Source organism: Nuphar pumila, chromosome 11 (assembly GCF_984573655.1).
Source record: "Nuphar pumila chromosome 11, dmNupPumi1.hap1.1, whole genome shotgun sequence".
In the NCBI taxonomy this organism is placed as follows: Eukaryota; Viridiplantae; Streptophyta; class Magnoliopsida; order Nymphaeales; family Nymphaeaceae; genus Nuphar; species Nuphar pumila.
The window spans coordinates 13,218,959-13,238,532 of record NC_143259.1 but is presented as its reverse complement, the minus strand read 5'-3'; the positions used below and the strand labels follow the sequence as shown (position 1 = coordinate 13,238,532).

General features: G+C 35.5%; 1 protein-coding gene across 1 annotated transcript in view; it reads left to right on the top strand.

The window, feature by feature from the left end:
* LOC149822022 (putative serine/threonine protein kinase IREH1) overlaps positions 1 to 19,574 on the top strand; it is a 33,075-nt gene that overhangs the window by 12,385 nt on the left and 1,116 nt on the right. Inside the window, exons 5-13 of the mRNA XM_089980207.1 lie at positions 9,340 to 9,512; positions 9,745 to 9,994; positions 11,344 to 11,436; positions 11,526 to 11,666; positions 11,781 to 11,873; positions 12,888 to 13,098; positions 13,204 to 13,289; positions 17,463 to 17,551; positions 19,458 to 19,509. Of these exons, the coding sequence (XP_089836333.1) occupies positions 9,340 to 9,512; positions 9,745 to 9,994; positions 11,344 to 11,436; positions 11,526 to 11,666; positions 11,781 to 11,873; positions 12,888 to 13,098; positions 13,204 to 13,289; positions 17,463 to 17,551; positions 19,458 to 19,509 (1,188 nt within the window). The remainder of the gene's footprint in view (positions 1 to 9,339; positions 9,513 to 9,744; positions 9,995 to 11,343; positions 11,437 to 11,525; positions 11,667 to 11,780; positions 11,874 to 12,887; positions 13,099 to 13,203; positions 13,290 to 17,462; positions 17,552 to 19,457; positions 19,510 to 19,574) is intronic.

Sequence of the window (19,574 nt, the reverse complement as noted above, 5' to 3'; positions counted from 1 at the left end):
TAAAGAATTTTTGAGAATTTTTATAACCTAAAGTTTCAGTACTTTTGATTTTTAAATAATTTTTAGAACAAGCCATCAACGGTTGAAAGTTTGAAACACATGATAATTTTGAAGTAGTGCATTTATCGGAAAGAACATTCTCATGAGTTATGTTGAAAGAAGCCCCCAAGTCAAGAATCTAGGAGCATATACCTGGAGGAGAGGATGAAGCAATGGCGGCATCGAAGGTTGAAGATGAGGTCTTGAGAAATTGTTGGAGTGTCTTCGTTTATTGACTAATGGTGTCTTTGAGATCTCCATTTTTGCTCGTCTCGTTACCCTTTTTGGATGTGGATTCTCCAATTGAAGCCATCTTATTTTTCAGCTTTGGGCACACCGACGTGATATGACCCAGTTAATTACAATAGCGGCATACTATTTTTCTTGATCCTCCATTGTTGTTTTGCCTTTCAAAACGTGGAGGCTTGTAAGTCCTCACATTGTCGCGGTGTAGCTATGACCAACACTTCATCTCCTCCTTTGGTTATTCCAAGACGAGTTTCTTCTAGGTATATTTCGGCAAGGGCCTCATTTAGAGGCATTCCAGAGGATCTATGAAGAAGGAGAGATTTAACTTGTTTAAATTCCTGTTGTAACCATGCAAAAATTAGAAAAATTGTTCTTTCTCTATTTTCTCTTGCCTAAGTTCTATGCCCGTAGTGGCTTCCTACTTAGGTTCAAGTGATGTCAACTCATCTCACAAAGGGGATAATACACTAAAGTAGTTTCAGATACCCATGTCCCCTTGTTTAGTAGACCTAATCTTGGAAGGTTTTTTTGGGTATACATACCCTTAAAAAATGACCATGCCTCATTTGCCTTTCTGAACTTGGCAATGTTGACACATACCTTAATATCCATATTATTCATGAACCATGCAAGAATTTTGGCTTGGTTGCTTTTCCAATCCTCTACTTTGGTGCTCTCCTTCAAGAGCCTTTTCTTGTTCTCCTTGAAGCTTGGTGAGCTTTAGTTGAGGCTCAGAAGTAGTGCTAATCATATACCCTCAAAGCTTCTTTTCCTTGAGGTGGTTCTTCATTGCGGTAAACCAAATCATATAGTTACTTCGATCAAGTTTGAAAGAGTGTTCAATCTTGACATCTTGCTCCATGATGAAGGTGGAGAGCAAAAGAGAGAGAAAGATAGAGAGAGAGAGAGAGAGGAAGATGGTCACGAACACGCCGACTATGATTACCATGAGCACACGGTTCCTTGATCACCACGCACAACACATTCTAAAGTCCAAGAACTCGATTCACTTTGATATCATGTAATGAAATCAAAGTGTGTAAAAAAACAATGCCACCAAAGTTCTAAAAAGAGAACAAAGTGTGCACAAACACAAAAGCCACTAATGGGCAAAATACAATAAGCCACAAGGGCTAACACAAAAACAAAATGACAAAAAAGAGAGAGGAAAAGACAAGGCTGCCCCTAATGGCCAGCACATATTACATTTGAGTGAAAAGAAAAAATAACCCCTAGAAGGTATTACCTATTACATTAATACATATATATATATATTATATGTAAAAATAACATATTTTAACACCCTATTTGTGCGCACCCTAACTTAGATTCTTGGCTTCGCCTTTGTCAAGAAGACATTGGAAAATTGTAAAGTTTTTTCCTTTGAACCTGTGTCACAAAGACATGAATGGATATGGATACGCGATTCTTGGACGAGACACAGATTCAAATTTTTTTTAAAAATTAGGACACAAGGATACAAAAATATATATATATATATATTAAACCAAAAAATAGATTTGTTATATATAATCTGATAGTAATTTATGCATTTATTAGTAACTAAGTGGCCCAGCAAGTTAATGATATAATTTTGGGATGAACATTAAAATATATATGTGGTTTTATAACTTGGGCTGATCCAACTAATTTATGGATTACATGATTTAATCATGGGTCTTGAGTTCCAACAATATATGGTTTAGAAGAAGAATGTGACTATAAATGGGTGTCATATGCATTAGTTTTAAAAATTATTTTTTAAAAAACATGGTGGGTGAATCAGGTTTAATGCAAGGCATCAACGTGTGCCATTTTTTTTGTTTTTGAAACACGAAAATAGTTCCATATCGAAGGAGACACAAAAGTAAATGACCTCTTTTTGTATATAATGAGGGTCTACCAAGCCTTCTTGGTGTGTGAAGTCCTTTTTGGAAGGCACGTGAAATGCCTTTTTGGGCTTCTCAAAAAAGGAAACTGGTTAAAAGACCAGAGTGTCCTTTGTTAAGTTAATTTTTTTTGTTTTTTTTTAATTGGACAAGAATATCCAAAAATGCATGTTTGACTGTCTGATGTGAAATGAAATGGGGGATCTTCGAAACACGAGCTTAGATTAACAAGGGCAAGTGTCAAGAATGACACTAAAGCATAACCCTTAAAAAGGGTATAACTGGAAACAAAATAAAAATAAAAATGTATTCTTTATTGATATGAAAAACCAATTGCTTAAGAAGCATTGGAGTAAAATACAAGAGGGGCTGCACCCCTTTATATACACAGCTGAAAGAGGACTCAATAGAGCTGTTGGGCACAGTCCAACAGCTCTATTTAGAGCTGTTGGAATGTGTCAGTCCAACAGCTCTATTGCTAGTCAAGTCTGGACAGGACTTGACTAGCAACAGTCATTCTAGTTCAAACTGAACTAGATGACATAAAGACAAAAAATAAAAATAAAGGAAAAAAAATTACAGAAATAAAAAATGTATTTATATATATAATAATATAATATTATTATATATACATATATGTACAGTTTTACATTTTAACACTCCCCCTCAAACTTACGGTACAATGAGCGAAAGTTTGTCTAAGAGAAAGTGAAATCGGGGAGCAGCGAGAGGCTTTGTAAAGAAGTCGGCTAACTGATATTCTGAAGTGACATATGGCAGATCAATTATCCCGTGTAGATATTCCTCTCTGACGTAGTGACAATCCATTTCGATGTGTTTGGTGCGTTCGTGGAATGTTTTGTTACTGGCAATGTAGATCGCACTTTTGTTGTCAGAACACATTTGTGAAGCCTTTGTTGCTTCAGCTCCCATGTCAGCAAGCAGTCGTCGGAGCCAAACTACTTCCATGGTCGTGGTTGCCATGGCTCTGTATTCAGCTTCGGTGGATGAGAGAGATACCTTCTGCTGCTTTTTACACCTCCACGAGATTAATGATTCTCCTAAAAAGACACAAAAGCCAGTGGTTGAGTGTCTGTTATTGGGATCACCTCCCCAATCAGCATCAGTATATGCAATTAAATCAAGAGAAGAGGAGGAAGATAAGAAAAGTCCTCGTGAAAGAGAGGACTTGATGTATCTGATAATACGCATGACTGCTCCCATATGAACAGAAGTAGGAGCATGTTGAAATTGACTTGCTGTATGAACAGCATGTGCTATATCTGGTCTGGTAATGGATAGATAGGAAAGTGCCCCGACAAGCTGTCTGTAAGGAGTAGGGTCTGCAAGAAGTTCTCCATCATCAATCTTCATTTTAACATTAACAACTTCTGGAGTGTTAACTTTCTTATCATCAGTAATACCAGACCTGAAAACAATACCAAAAGCAAATTTAGTCTGAGATAATAAATATCCTCTAGGAGAATAAGCAACTTCAATGCCTAAAAAATATCTCAACAAGCCCAAATCAGTCATTTCAAAATGAGATTTAAGAAGTGTTTTGATTGTTTCAACTCCCTGTTTATCGCTTCCGGTGATGATCATATCATCCACATAGAGAAGAAGCACAATGATCCCTGCATCAGAATTCTTAATAAACAAAGCAGTGTCAGTTAAACAGAATTGAAAACCAATATCAATCATAACACGACTAAACCTATCATACCAAGCTTTTGGTGCTTGTTTAAGTCCATAAAGAGCTTTTTCTAAGCGAAGGACTTTACCCTTAGGAATACTTAGACCAGGAGGGGGTTCCATATATACTTCTTCAACTAGCTTTTCATTTAAAAAAGCATTTTTGACATCCATTTGAAAAATAGACCATTTTTTGATAGAAGCTAAGGCAATTAAGGTTCGGACAGTAGTCATACGAGTCACCGGAGCAAAGGTTTCTTCATAATCAATCCCATATTCTTGGGCATAACCTTTGGCTACTAAACGGGCTTTATATCTTTCAAGAGTACCATCACTCTTGGTTTTAATTTTATAAACCCATCGACATCCTATAGTTTTCTTCCCTAGAGGAAGATCTTGAATATTCCATGTAGAAGCCTTTTCAAGTGCATCTAATTCAGCTTTCATGGCTTCTATCCATTTGATGTCATTTTTTGCTTGAAAATATGTGGATGGTTCTTCATATGAGTGAATTAATGCAATAACTGCCCTATATGTGGGTGAGAAAGATTCGTATGATACAAACTTTCCTGGAGGCCTCGAGATTCGGGATGATTGTCTAGTTGGAATGTTAGAATATTTCTCAAGTGCACATGGAGGATTAGACTCTTGTCGCCTGGAATATTGAATACTAGTATCTCTATGAACTTCTTCATTTTCAACATTAAGATCAATAATTCTTTGATCATCATCAAAGTTACAGTCAAGGTCATATTCATCAGATGTTGATGTTAGATCTAGCAAAAAGGAGTACTCAGTGACGTCTTTTAATTTTCTAAAATCAAAGAAGCTCTCCTTTTCAAGAAAGGAAACATTTCTAGACACATAATTTATTATTTTTGAAGTCAAAACATCTATAACCTTTCTGGTTTTCAGCATATCCTAAAAAGGCACAGGGAATCGCACGAGGGGAAAGTTTATCATTTTTGTCAGTAAATATGAAACATTTGCACCCAAATATTCTTAGTCTAGAGTAGTGTGGAGAAATGTTCATAAGTTTTTCAATGGGAGTGATATTTTGTAACGAAGAAGATGGCATCCTATTAATGAGATAGGTGGCAGTTAAGGCAGCTTCTGCCCAAAAGTCTTTCGGGACTTGATTTGCTATTAATAAAGTCCTAGTGGTTTCTATAATATGACGATGTTTTCGTTCTGCCAGTCCATTTTGTTGAGGTGTATAAGGACAAGATCTTTGATGTGTGATGCCATGCAATTTAAGATAATTTTGAAAATCTGTGGATAAAAACTCTCCCCCTGAATCTGTGCGAAAAATAGTAATATCATTTTGAAACTTGTTTTTAACCATATTATGAAAAGTTTGAAAGTATGAAAATACTTCAGACTTATGTTTGAGAAAGTACATCCACGTATGTCGGGAGAAATCATCGACAAAAATAACATAGTAAACAAATCCTCCTTTAGAAATTACTGGTGCAGGACCCCAAACATCCGAGTGTATTAGTTCAAATGGTCTTGAAGAGAAAAAGGTTCTGTTCTGAAATGATAATCTTTTCATTTTGCCGAGAATACAATCTTTACAATCAAATGATTCAGAGTTACAAAATTTCCCTAGATTTGAAAAATGTTGGATTTTGGCTATATGTGGGTGACCAAGTCTCTTATGCCACAGTTCCAACTCTATTTTTTGAATATTATAACAAAAAGCTTTCTTCGGCATTTCCAAAAAATCCATGTAATAGAGTCCTCCTTCTCTATGGCCTTCCCCAATCAGCTTGCCTGACTGGCGATCCTGTACCCAACAACCATGAGAAGAAAAAGAAATATTACACCCATAATCAGAAATTTGAGATACAGATAAAAGATTTAAATTTAATTTGGGAACATGTCTAATTTCTGGAATAAAAAAAAAATTGTTTTATAATTTTTTTTTAAATTTCCTATTCCTTCTATTTCAAGAGAAGTCCCATCAGCAGTAAAGACCTTTGACACACTTGTTTTATTTTTAACACATTTGGATAGACTTTGATTATTTGGGGTCATATGAAAAGATGCACCAGAGTCAAGAAGCCAAGAAATTTTACCTAGATCAGAAAAAGATGAGGCTGTTGCGCCGGTTGAAGCTTCAGATGAGGAAGATGCACCTTTGATGAGAGGCTGAAAAATCTCCATTAGTTGGGTCAGGGAAACTGGTGCATCCTGATCTTTAGGCTCCGATCCAGCAATTGCAGCTCTTTTTTCTCTCAGCTCCTTAAGTTTGGGACATTGTGGCCTGTAGTGTCCCGGTTCATGACAGTGATGACAAATAACTTTCTTCTTATCATAGTCACCATTTTGTCGGTTAAAGTGAGGAGGCCTATATGATCGAACATGATTCCCTGGTCTAGACATGGCTAAAACGGAATCATCTTCAATTTTTAAAGAACCTTTCCGGAGACGATTTTCTTCCATTGTTAACTCTTCAATAGTTTCAACAATAGAAGGAATTTTTCCCCGGTGAAGTAGGGCCGATTTAGTGGTTTCAAATTCCGGCCTTAATCCAGTGATAAACTGGTAAAAATGTTCAGCATTGAGTTGTTTCTGACGAAGCTCGATGTCTTCGGCACAATGCCACTTTGGTTCTAAAAGGGAAAGTTCTTCCCAAAGTTCGGACAACCCATTGTAATATTCACGAATAGTTTTGTCTCCTTGTGTCATCATTCGAACTTTTTCTTGGAGGTTGCACACATGTGCAATATCTTTAAGGGAATACATATTCTTAAGGTATTCCCATGCCTTATCGGCATGATCAAATTTGGCAAGACTTGAGCATTTTTTAATGTCAATGCTATTGATAAGCAATGACATTATCTTCGCATGAGATATTCTCCATTCTTTCCATTTCTTCTCGTATGAGGCAATAGCCTTGATTTTCTCTTCTTCCGATAGAGGGACCTCTTTATCTCCCTCCTTTTTAGTAAAAGATAGCTTAGGTTCCGAATCGGAACCATCCACAATCCCCCATAAGCCTTTTCCCCATATATGGTGCTTCATGATTGAAGCCCATGTTACATAGTTCGTATCGCTTAGTTTCATAGGCATGATGGTGACTTTATCATTGTCATCCATCGATTACAAGGAGAGAAAGAATAGGGATAGAAGAGAAACAAGAAGGAAAATGAAAAAGAAAGAAAAAAAAAACAATACAACAAGATGTGAAATCTTCTCCAATGAAGTGATAAAACACTTCTCTTCAAGTGACAAACACTTTTGCAAACGGGCACAGAAACCGAGGCAGCTTTTCCTCAAGATTTAATACTTCCGCGGCTCTGATACCATGAAATGAAATGGGGGATCTTCGAAACACGAGCTTAGATTAACAAGGGCAAGTGTCAAGAATGACACTAAAGCATAACCCTTAAAAAGGGTATAACTAGAAACAAAATAAAAATAAAAATGTATTCTTTATTGATATGAAAAACCAATTGCTTAAGAAGCATTGGAGTAAAATACAAGAGGGGCTGCACCCCTTTATATACACAGCTGAAAGAGGACTTAATAGAGCTGTTGGGCACAATCCAACAGCTCTATTTAGAGCTGTTGGAATGTGTCAGTCCAACAACTCTATTGCTAGTCAAGTCTGGACAGGATTTGACTAGCAACAGTCATTCTAGTTCAAACTGAACTAGATGACATAAAGACAAAAAATAAAAATAAAGGAAAAAAAATTACAGAAATGAAAAATGTATTTATATATATAATAATATAATATTATTATATATACATATATGTACAGTTTTACATTTTAACATGATGTAGTCAAACATGTTTGACCATGTTGGATGCGGTCAAACTCATGCACATGTCGTATGGATAACTGAGTCATGCATGTCATGGCAGATTCTTGATCGAAGTAACATATCCCTATGACATAGCTTTGAACCAAAAGGGTATGATGTCATTAAAGAAGAATGGAATTACAGAAGGGGTAGTAAAAGAAGGATTAAATACAAAATTCTCTCTTTCTCTCTCATATATGCATATATATTTTATATATATTTATGTATCATATAACCAACATTGGAACTGCATAAAGTTTTTTCCAGTTGCCAGTCGGGGAAGCGGGATTGAGAAGTGATGCGGGAAGCAAGGCACTACCAAAATTTTAAGAAGCGGGAAGCGCGAGATGACTTAGAAGCGAACCGGGAATCGTCTTGGAAGCGACCTAGGAAGTGAAGGGAAAGCAAGAAAAGAGAAAAAAGTAAGGAAAAAAAACACAAAAAAATAAAAAAATAAGGGGAAGCGAGCTTCCATTATATGGGAAGCGCACTTCCCAAATTGTTTGGCGCTTTCTCACGTGTTTCGGAAGCGCCATGTTTCGCGCTTCCAAAATGCTCTTCCCCATATTGTATGGCGCTTCTGGTATCTCTAGTTTTTCCCTTTGAATCAAAAGGCTATGATGTCATTAAAGAAGAATGGAACTATGGAATGGAAAGTAAAAGATATAAAAGAACAATTAAATACAAAATTCTGTCATATATATATATATATATTTATATATTTATGTACCATATAACCTGAGATTTCTTTTATTTATTACAGTTGGTTGTTTGCGTACCAATACTCCATCTTATTTTTAATACGGGTTAAAGGCTTATCTCCACTTGGGGTTTCTAATAAATTGATTCAGGCCAAGTGTGCCTATGTTTGCATCTAGGATCCTCAGGTTCTTATTTTGTTGCCAAGCTGGGCTTTGTCTACCCCTCAATTTAGTCAAGGAGTTCATAAAAGCTTTTGACTGTGTGTTAGCATGTGCAACTGCAAATTTAATGGTATACCACCTCTGTGACTTACTCGTAATGCTGCATCTCTGCGGTGACCAGGACTTTTTTCATGACACCTACTTGTTGCATACCCTGTCAAATAACATTTTTCTGCTATGGTTTGAGTTCTTTTCATATAACCTTGAAGTTTTGTATAATTATGATTGCTTTAGAATTGTTTTTTCTTTCCTGTAGTACAATAGTATTGTGGAAATTGGTTATTGTTTTATATTTCAGTTCCCATATTTTATGAGCAGTGAGCCTTATGGAGGTTAATATTATAGCCATTCTTTGCCTCTCCAGATACCTCTTCCCTTCAACCTGTGATGTTGAATGTAGGAGGTATCCTTCTAATGGTGCTCGTGGAACAAGTTTACCAGGTTGTGCTTTGTCCAAGGTATTGTTGCCATGCATAAAGAGTACACTGGTGTTTTATTTCAACTTAGATCATTCTTAAATCAAATAGAAAACAATATCCTTGTGCACCTCTAAGTTTTTATGTCATGTATGTAATATGCTCCTTTCTAGGAAATGGATGCTGTATGCCTCCCTTGAAACAAGCCTATCTTTTCATTCATTAACATGGACTGCTTTTAGGAGCTGTAGATTTTCTTCCTCCATGCCACATTTTTTTCCTGATGCTAAGTTTTGTTCTGATGGAATGTCAGATTCACGATCTACGTGATATTACTCATCGCATTGCAAGCATAAACACTAGTGATGATCGGTCATTGGAGCATTTGCTTTCTTGTCTTGAAGATCTTCAAGATGTTGTTCAGTATAGGAAGGTGGATGCTTTAATTGTTGAGACATTTGGAAGACGCATAGAGAAACTTTTGCGGTGTGTTCAACTGGGCTTTTTTCTTTCAATTTTTTGTTGCTAACTGCTTCAGCATATCCCTATTTTTTGGCTTCTGATAGTATCTTTCATTATATTTGATTTTGATTCACAAACTAAGATTTTACAAGCTGTTTTTTAGTTATCGTTAAGGTATTCATAGCAGACATTTTCTTGACCAAGCATAAATTCTTTCTTTGTATGGAATACTACTAATTTATTTGAAATTCTTTAGGGAGAAGTATTTGCATCTTTGCCAGCTAGTAGAAGATGACAAGGTTGATTTGTCAAATAATATGACCGAGGAAGATTCCTCCTTGGAAGATGATACTGTTCGCAGCTGGCGTACAAGCCCAATGAATTCAAACTGTAAGGACCGAACATCAATAGATGATTTTGAAATTTTGAAACCAATCAGTAGAGGTGCATTTGGACGAGTCTTTCTTGCTAGGAAAAGAACCACAGGTGACCTGTTTGCTATAAAGGTATTTCATTTATTTTGCATGGTTGCATCACTCCTATGTTCTCAATTGTATTATAATATGCTATTATGGGTGATGTACCTACCTGCTTGCTATTTCAATCATTTTTTGTTGTCGTGACTGGGGCAGCTTCACTTCTCCCTCTTTTGTTATTTCTTGATTTTGGAGTATTATTGTGGCCTTGAGATGGACATGCGAGGAGGATATCACCTGCAGTTGTATCTGAAATAACAAGCTAGTGTGGCAAATCAAACAATGGGAGAGACACACCTTTGGCTTTTTAAGTTGCTCATAGTGTGGCATTTAATTGTTCATTGTTATGTCATTAATAATGTAAGGCTGAGCAATAGAATTCAATAGATAATGCTGGCTGTAAGATAATATTGCTTCTAAATAAACAAAATATTGTGCAGGTTGATGTTCTTGATAGATTTTGGTATCTTTAATGGAGAAAACCCAATCATATACACAACTGAATAGGAGAATGAAGGAAGAGAAAATGGGGCTGGAATGAGGCTGCATGACTCCCAATATGGGGGACCGTGTGATAGACTATTCTATTTATACTTTCAGTGAATGATAAAAGTGCGAACATACCCCTACCATAAACAAAGAAGATTACAACTTAATGAGGGGCAATAAAGTCATAACTACAAACATATGAAATATGGATGGATCTAGATCCAAATCATGTTGTATCATCTCAAGTTGTCTGATAAGAATGAGATCTACTTCAGTATAATTTAGGTCATATTGACAGCCATATTATCAGCATGTGTAAGGGAAGTAATATCTTACAAAAACTAACAGTTCCATCCGTGTTAAAGTCTAAAGCATCCAGAGAATCACAAATTATTGCATTGCACCATTGAACATCTTTCAGAGTGAGTGAACATGACCTAGAGGAAAAGACAGTCCTGTAGTTACTTCGTGTCTTATGTGAATTATAGTCTTTAACTAGATTGTTCCTTAATATGACATTGCTATTGACATCTCATGTCTCCTTGTCAAACCCATTTTGCTTACATTACATGTTAAAGCAAGATAGTTAGCATGTCCAAATCCACACTAAATTAGCATACATCAAATTTCTTTATATCTGATAGCTTTTGTCATCTATCCACCATGAAAATGCCTGCAACTTTTTTGATCTGGAGGGAAAGTTCTCTTTAGTTGTAAAAAGTTGACTGTTTTAAAGGCTATGATGATAGCTGTAAATAAACTTGTGCCATGCTTATGTAAGTCTGGAATACTGTAATATAATAATATTGTCTGCTTAAGCAATCCTGCTTCTGCTACTTATACCATGAACTTATTATATTAAAATATATTTGTTCTTTTAATTGTTACAGGTTCTCAAAAAGGCTGATATGATACGTAAAAATGCTGTGGAAAGTATTTTAGCTGAACGTGATATCCTAATATCAGTTCGGAATCCTTTCGTGGTAGGTCGATTAAGGTGTTATCCACATCATGCTGAGTTAGGTTATGGTGAAGTCTTTCTAGACCTGATAATATATTTGATGGGTTTCAGGTCCGCTTTTTCTATTCCTTTACATGCAGGGAGAACCTTTATTTGGTCATGGAGTATTTGAATGGTGGAGATCTTTACTCTTTATTGAGAAATTTGGGTTGCCTAGATGAAGATGTGGCTCGTGTTTATATAGCTGAAGTGGTAAGAAAATGTGCTTCTTGGCTTATTGCTGAGTAAATTTGCTTCTTTATCAAAATCTGCAAGCACAACTGCAGAACACATGACAAATGAAACCTCTAGATTTGGTTTTTTCAGGTTCTCGCCTTGGAGTACTTGCATTCATTGAATGTTATCCATCGTGATTTAAAGCCAGATAATTTGTTGATTGCCCGTAATGGTCATATAAAGGTCAGTATCTCTTTTCATGTTATATAAACCTTCTTTCTATTACTGATACTTGGAAATGCTTGTTGTGATCATGATATTGAAAGTCACAACTTGCTTAATCATAACTTGACTGTTGTTGCACTTCTTCAAGGAAATAGATTGTCCGTCTTTTACTTAATATATTAAGTTATCCAATAATTCTCTTGTTTTTTATGCTAGTGACATTTGGCTGGTGGTGTTGGTGGCTATTGATTTACACTAGAAGTGCATATTCCTATCATCTTGACAAAATGGTTTATAGAATACTTTGTGGATTTGTGCTAGTGGATGTATTAGAAGAAGAACAGAACAACTTTGATGAAATACCATATAGTGAACTCATTTTGGTGCATTCCAGGATTCATTTCTCATTTTTGATTCGTTCACTGAAGAAACATATGATCGATTTATGGAAATATTGGTTCTACTATGATGAATTTTCTGTTTTTGGTATGAAGATAAGAAGAATTGTTTACTGCATTATTTGTATTGTTGTGAAGGGTGGGTAAATATTTTTTCACTCATGTGTGTTTGGTTCTATTAGTGTTTTGAGAAAATGTAGAATATCCTGGAAACTTGCACACATCATTCTTAATCTAGCTGTAAATGTGTTGCATGAATGATACTGTCAATGTACTAGATCAAATTTTGATATCTAGAAAGTTGGAAACCTCTGCTTGTTTCTTCTCTCTCTCTCTCTCATACATGCTTTCATACATGTTCACCTTTGACTAGAAGCACATTTTTCTAAGCTGTTTGGCTGTTTCAAAATAACAATGACTACAGAATCTGCTTTAAACCCTCTAAGATGCATTTTGTAGAATCATGTAGTGTTATCTGTTCAATTAGAAAATATGAACCACGTGAACTGTTCTTTCTATGAACATTAAATCATTGGCTTCCATTGATAATGTTTTTTCATGTTATACAGTATTTTACTCCTGGGTTTACTGGGTCTGATAGTAAATTCTCATTCAACACATTTACCATGTGCAGTTGACGGATTTTGGACTATCAAAGGTTGGTCTCATCAACAGCACTGATGATTTATCTGGTCCGGCCATCAGTAGTACCATGTTACTTGGGAAAGATGAGTCCACATTGTCTTCATCAGAGCAATCCCATAAGCATGAAGATCGCCAAAAGCGGTCGGCTGTTGGTACTCCTGATTATTTGGCACCAGAAATACTTCTAGGAACAGGACATGGTTTGTCAATTGTCATGTTCTTACCTCTTTCTGGTGGAAAATGATTGTTCTAAAAGTTCTTAGCTAGTTCTTGGTTGGTTGATCGTTCTTTTCTCTTTCCTGTAGGCACAACAGCAGACTGGTGGTCTGTTGGTGTTATTCTTTTTGAAATGATTGTTGGCATTCCACCTTTTAATGCCGAACAGCCAGAAGTATGTCATATGATACCTAAAATATAACAGTTTGAACTGAACTTTCTGTTTATTTCCTTTTTGCTAGCAGTTATACATCTTCTGTATCTCATTCCTTGAAGATAAAACTATTGCATAATGCATATACATACTAATTTTGATGAATTAATTGTATTATATTCGTCTCACACAAGCGCTGTTACAGTGTTTATGTTGTCAAAGCAAGCTGGAAAGTTGCTAATCGATGCTTAGCCAAGTGGGACATCCTGGCAATTAGTTGATTCTATTCTGATGATTAATTTCTAGGAAACTAGGCCTGACTAGCTTATGCAGTCGGCCACCTAATCCATGCCTGGTCCTAGCATGGGCAGACTGGTGGTTTCTGTTACTGAATATGTTTCTGAAACTTCATTCTGAATTCTGTGATATGCATTTGGTCATTTACTATGCACTATTATTTGCGCTCTTTTAATGAAGATAATGGTTTTTAGAGTTACAGAGTGCTATTATTTGTGTTCTTTTATTGAAAATAATGGTTTTTAGAAGCTATAGCTCAGTCCTTGATTAGTCCCCACCTATGTCTAGGACCCTGTCACCTAGGCAGAGCCGTACCTGTGTTTTATGGGGCCTGAGGCGGAGGGGAAAAATGGCCCCCCTATTAATAGTAGGAGTTCGGGGGCAGCGCCTCCGATTTTTTTTTAAAGAATCAAAATAACAATAAAATTTGCATTCACATTAAACAAATATAATATTACAAATATTTATATTATATTAAATAAAAATAGGGGAGCTCGGGCCTTAAAAATGGGCCCCTAATTTTTTTTTGGGCCCAGGGGCCCTGAGGCCCAAGCCTCATTGGCCTCTTTACAGGTCCGGCCCTGCACCTAGGCCTTGCCTTCTGTTTTTGGATTTATTTAAGGATGCTGTAAATGTGGAAGCATATGCTTTAAAATTATCTGTTTAATGAGCTTGTTAGAATTGCAATCAAATATTTGCACCTTGAAAGCAGATAAGCTCTACGTCAGCGTGAACCTGTTAGAACTGTGAAAAAATCTTGAGAGTTCTTTGAAAGCAAATAAGTTTTACATCTATGTCACTCCAACATGTCACAACATGTGAATGCAATGAATTATGCCATGATATGCCTCGTGCTTGGTCAAAGCATGTTTCATGCAGTCAATGCCTATTGACGGTGTCAATATATAAACATCGTGTTGGGGCCAAGTTGTCCATTTTCATTTTTAACTTGAAAAATTTCCAAACCTTAAAATGGTTGCATGATTGCATCTGTTTCAGAACCATGCTTATTTACTCCTTTTTTTTATTTTACATCATGCCAATGCACCATGAAATTCTTGAGATATTTTCAAGTTTTCATTGTCTTAGGGTGTTCGGAAAATATCGACAAAATGGGAAAATTTAAAAATGTCAAATATAAATAAAATAAAAAAAATTAAATTTTTTTCTAGCAAATATGTATAGTTGTGATAGAATCATGATATTTTCATTAAAAAAATATATAGTAATTTACAATACCACAAATTGATCAGGACTTTTGACATTTACCAAAATATTACATTTTTGTGCAGCATTTAAGTAAATTTTGTGATATTTGTTGTGCTACATCACCCTTCTATACTCCCTGTGAACTTGCCTCAAGCTTCTTGTTTGATCCCTCTCCTCATGTTTATGCTATATAGTCAAACACGTTAGCCGATGCCTAGTCGGTAGACCCCTAAAAAGACTAGGTGGGACTAGTCGGTACCCCAATTCAAAAATAAAAATATAAAATATACATAAAAATATGTTTAATTCTTTTAGTAATGAGATGTTTTCAACTCACTAGTATAAAATTACACAAACCAGAATATATATATATATATATTCAATTATTCATAACATATTCAATATAATAAACAAAATATGCTTTCAGACTTTCACAGAAAAATTAATTTACACTGTTACACACATATATATTATATTCATAGCATAATCAGAATACACATATATTCATATATATGTATATACAATTATATATACATATATTTATTTATAACAAAAAGATCATACTTCCTGCCTTTAGCAGAAAAAACCACAGAAGCACAGTAACATATATATATATATATATAACATATTACATAATCAGTAATACTAAACATGCTTTCAAGTTTTTATAGAAAAATTCACATAAACTCACAAATATATACAAATAAGAATCACACATGTATATCTCACTTTCAACCTTTAACAGAAAAATTCATCACAAACTAAGTAACAACTCACATATATAAAAAAACATAATCAATTAAAATGAATTCTGCATGCTTTCAATCTATGTCATACCGACACTCCATTGCTCTCGCCGTATCCATGTCAAAATGGCAGGACACGGGTACGCACTGGGTCGGGTTCAATCCCGACCAGCACAAATAATTTTTTTTGGGAGTTGAAGAGAGAGAGAGACCCTTCCCCCTTTTATAAGATATTTATATATGGATCCTAATATATAATCCAGACCCAGACCCAAACTCTCTCTCTCTCTCTCCATATATATATATATATATATATATATATATATATATATATATATATATATATATATATATATATATATATATATATATATATATATATATATATATATATATATATATATATATATATATAGCCGTGTCCCTGTACCCACATTTTTTTAAAATTTCTATGTCATACCCATACCCACGTGACATAGCTTTCAACATTTCACATAAAAAATCTCTAAAGTAAAGTAACACAAATACATATATATATATATATATATATATAATTAACTAAGCTTGTTTTCATCATTTCATAGAACAAATCACAAAAAAATACACATATATAGGTAACGAAACAGAAATAAAAATACAAATCTCGCACCTAGGAGGGCAGCATAGCTGTCGACTAGGTGCTTTAGTTGAAAAAATTAGTACCTTTTAAGGTACCCACCTAGGAACTTAGTTGTCATAAGTGCTAGGCGGAGCCTAGGCGGTGAGCCCCTAAAAAGGCCTAGGCGGTACTCAAAATAAAAAAAAAACATAATAAGAAACATGTATATTGTCTTCTTTTTCTTCTTCTTCTCCTCCTCCTCCTCGAAAAAGAAAACAAATGATATGTCTTCAAAAAAAAAAACTTAAAAAAAAAGCCTAGGCGGTGCCTAGGCTGCGATATAGGGCCCCACCGCCCAGACCTGGTCGCCCAGGTGGTGGGGCTGCACCTAGGTCGCCTAGGCGTCGCCCGTCTTTGACAACTAAGCCTAGGAATTGCAAAGCCTAGGAGTTTTACTTATGCCTAGTCCGCCTAGGCAGATATTATGTAAAAGACTTGTTATAAAATTTATTCTTTAATAACTTTCAATGACTTTAATACGACCTACATGCATGACACAAGTAAACACACACACACACACACACACACTTGCAATTTTGTTCTAATGTTCACAAAAATTCGTTTGAATGTGTGACAGACGTTAATATGAAGGGATGCATAATCCACTTTTCATAAATGAGATGGTGGTATCTACTCTTGGTCTCTTGCATAGATAATTTATGAAGAGGGTATTTCAAAGCATGAATCTAGCTATTCTGAAACTTTCTGTTTTCTATCCACCAGCTTGGTCTTGCAGCACAAGGATATGGATAAAGACATGCCAGATATGGTTGGATCATGCTTGACCCAACACCATCCATTTTTTAAAGAGTGTGTCTGGATTTGGTCTGTGTCTGACTTGGATCTCATAGGGAAGTTTTGGTTCTGGTTAGGAACTAAGCTTCTGTGATGATGTCTGCTGGAAAATGTTTTGAACCTATTGAATTGTAACTTATGTAGAAAGGTAAAAAGAGGTTGGGTCAGACCCAATTCCAACCTGGAACTGATTATATTTGCTTACCTGATTTCCTGGATCTGAATACACGTGACCATATTTGTTCCTGATCTGTCCCAGATTCTGATACAAAAGTATTCATATCTAACAATATGGGGCAGATCTGGGTTAGACCTTAGAGTTTTTACCAATTTATATCTCTGCATAATAACATTTTTCGACAGCATCTTACTGAACTTGGCCATCATTACTCAAATCTTCTGTAATCTTCCACATAATGCTTCATATGTTAAAGAGTTTTTTCTCAGGATTCATTTGTTTGTATCTTTTCATCTTCCATCATATTGCAGATGATTTTCTATAACATATTGAACCGGCAAATTCCATGGCCACAAATTCCTGAAGAAATGAGCTACCAGGCTTATGACCTGATTGACAAGTAAGTGATTTTCATTAGCATCTTATTTGTTATGGACTTATAGCTTCAACATGCAGTGCATTAATGAGGATGTACTCATAATATATTCACTGCTCTTTCATTTAAGAGTATCAAAAGTTGCTTGTTCACTCAGGAATAGGGAGTGGCAGTTAGAGCTCTGGAAACTATGAGAATATTTTCTTTTTTTTTGTTTATTCTTGCAGTAGTTGGGAGGCGGAGGCCAATGCCTAGCAAATCATGGCCTCACTAATGTTACTGTTAATATGTTGCTGCATTATGGATTTTTTCATTACCAATTAAGATACTCCATTTCCATATAGCATAAACTACTTGGTTTCAATCTTCTGGCAATAAATATGTACCCTACGGCCAGAAGAGTTGAAGCTAATACAAAGGTTATTTTATATGCATAATTAATCTGTTCCCATTAGGTATAATGTAATCGGCATTAGTTAGTGCTATGTGTTCTGGTAACTGATTACCCATTATTCAAAGATGTGTCTTGAGTTACTTCCATCTTATGTTTGCAATAAATATGTACCCTACAGCCAGAAGAGGTGAGGCTAATACAAAGGTACTTGTGCATGCATGATTGATCTGATCCCATTTGTAAAATGCAATCTGCAGTAGCTAATGCTATATGTGTCTAGTAGCAATGATTTCCCGGTTTTGAAAAAGGCTCTTCGAGTTTTGAAGATATTCCCTGGGATAAATCTGGTTGCTATTCGAAGATCTGTCTTGAACTACTTCTTGGATAAAGGTTTCTTCAGCTTAGGAAACACGGGAGAAGGATATGTGAATTGAGACACCCAGTTGCAAAGATGGATGAATCAGGAGTTCAGTTGCTTAGACCAAAAAGGAACCACATATTTCTAGGTTGGCATGTATTTTATGTCAACTTGAGCTTTTCTGACAATTCATAAGAAATTATAGCTTTTTCTCGGACAGAAATTTTCAATGTGCTTCAATAGTAAGTAGCTATGCCTCGACTTGTGCACCAAAAAAATAACGATTACCCTTCTTCTGGTTTCCTGAAGGATTTCAGACCCTTAAGCTGTATGTTGACCCGAGGCATATGTTACCTAATATATACACAATAAACTGGTGATGATAGGACTGTCAAATGCACTTGACATATTCAGAATGCATTATATGTAGGGTTCCCCAGTTCAATCGTGACATGTTGATGGCATGATCAAATGCTTGTGGACTTAATTTTTCGACACCTATTATATGTATGTTTAGCCCCTTGCTTGAGCCTTATATGAACTACAGGGCCTAAGAATTAATTTAAATGAAAATTTTTAGAACCTTTAGCTAATGCTTATGCATTGTTTACATTAGTTTACTTCTTTCTTTCTTTTATGTGAGTCCTTCAGGCGTCAAAATAAGTTTATCTCTACTCTACTGTCTAAATGTCTCCTGTCCTTGCAGTTCTTTCATGTTCACAAGTGAGTGAAACATCTTGTGTGCCTAACAAATGTCCATTGCCAATGAGCATAAAGGAGTCTGCCAATGAAGAGTAACTGCATTACTAATAGAGGACAAACTTGTTCATGGTTCTTCTGTTACATCTGTCTAACATGGGCTTTTTTCCCTAGAGATGGCCACTCAAGCTAGTATGATACTATGATCTCACAGCTGTTTATTTCATAAGGATTTGCCTGTTAAGTTGTTTCTGTGCACATATGTTCTAATGATAGCCTTCTGTCAAATAAATTTAATGGTCCAATTTTTACCTTCAAAAAAGTGGGAAAAAGAATTCTCCAATTGCATGCTAGAGATCATGCAAAATAGGCATATGACTCATGATGTCATTTTGGATCAGTTCCTGCTTTTTCTTATCTGTTCTTACATGTTCTTATGCTATGGAATCCTACTGAAATTGTGGCGCTTTTCTTCTCAGGTTTTTGATTGAAAATCCATTCCAAAGACTTGGAGCCACAGGAGCAGGAGAGGTAAAAAGTGTTTTTTAATAGGGTCAAGGTCACTTGTAGTCAACTTCCCTTTAGATTGAGAAGTA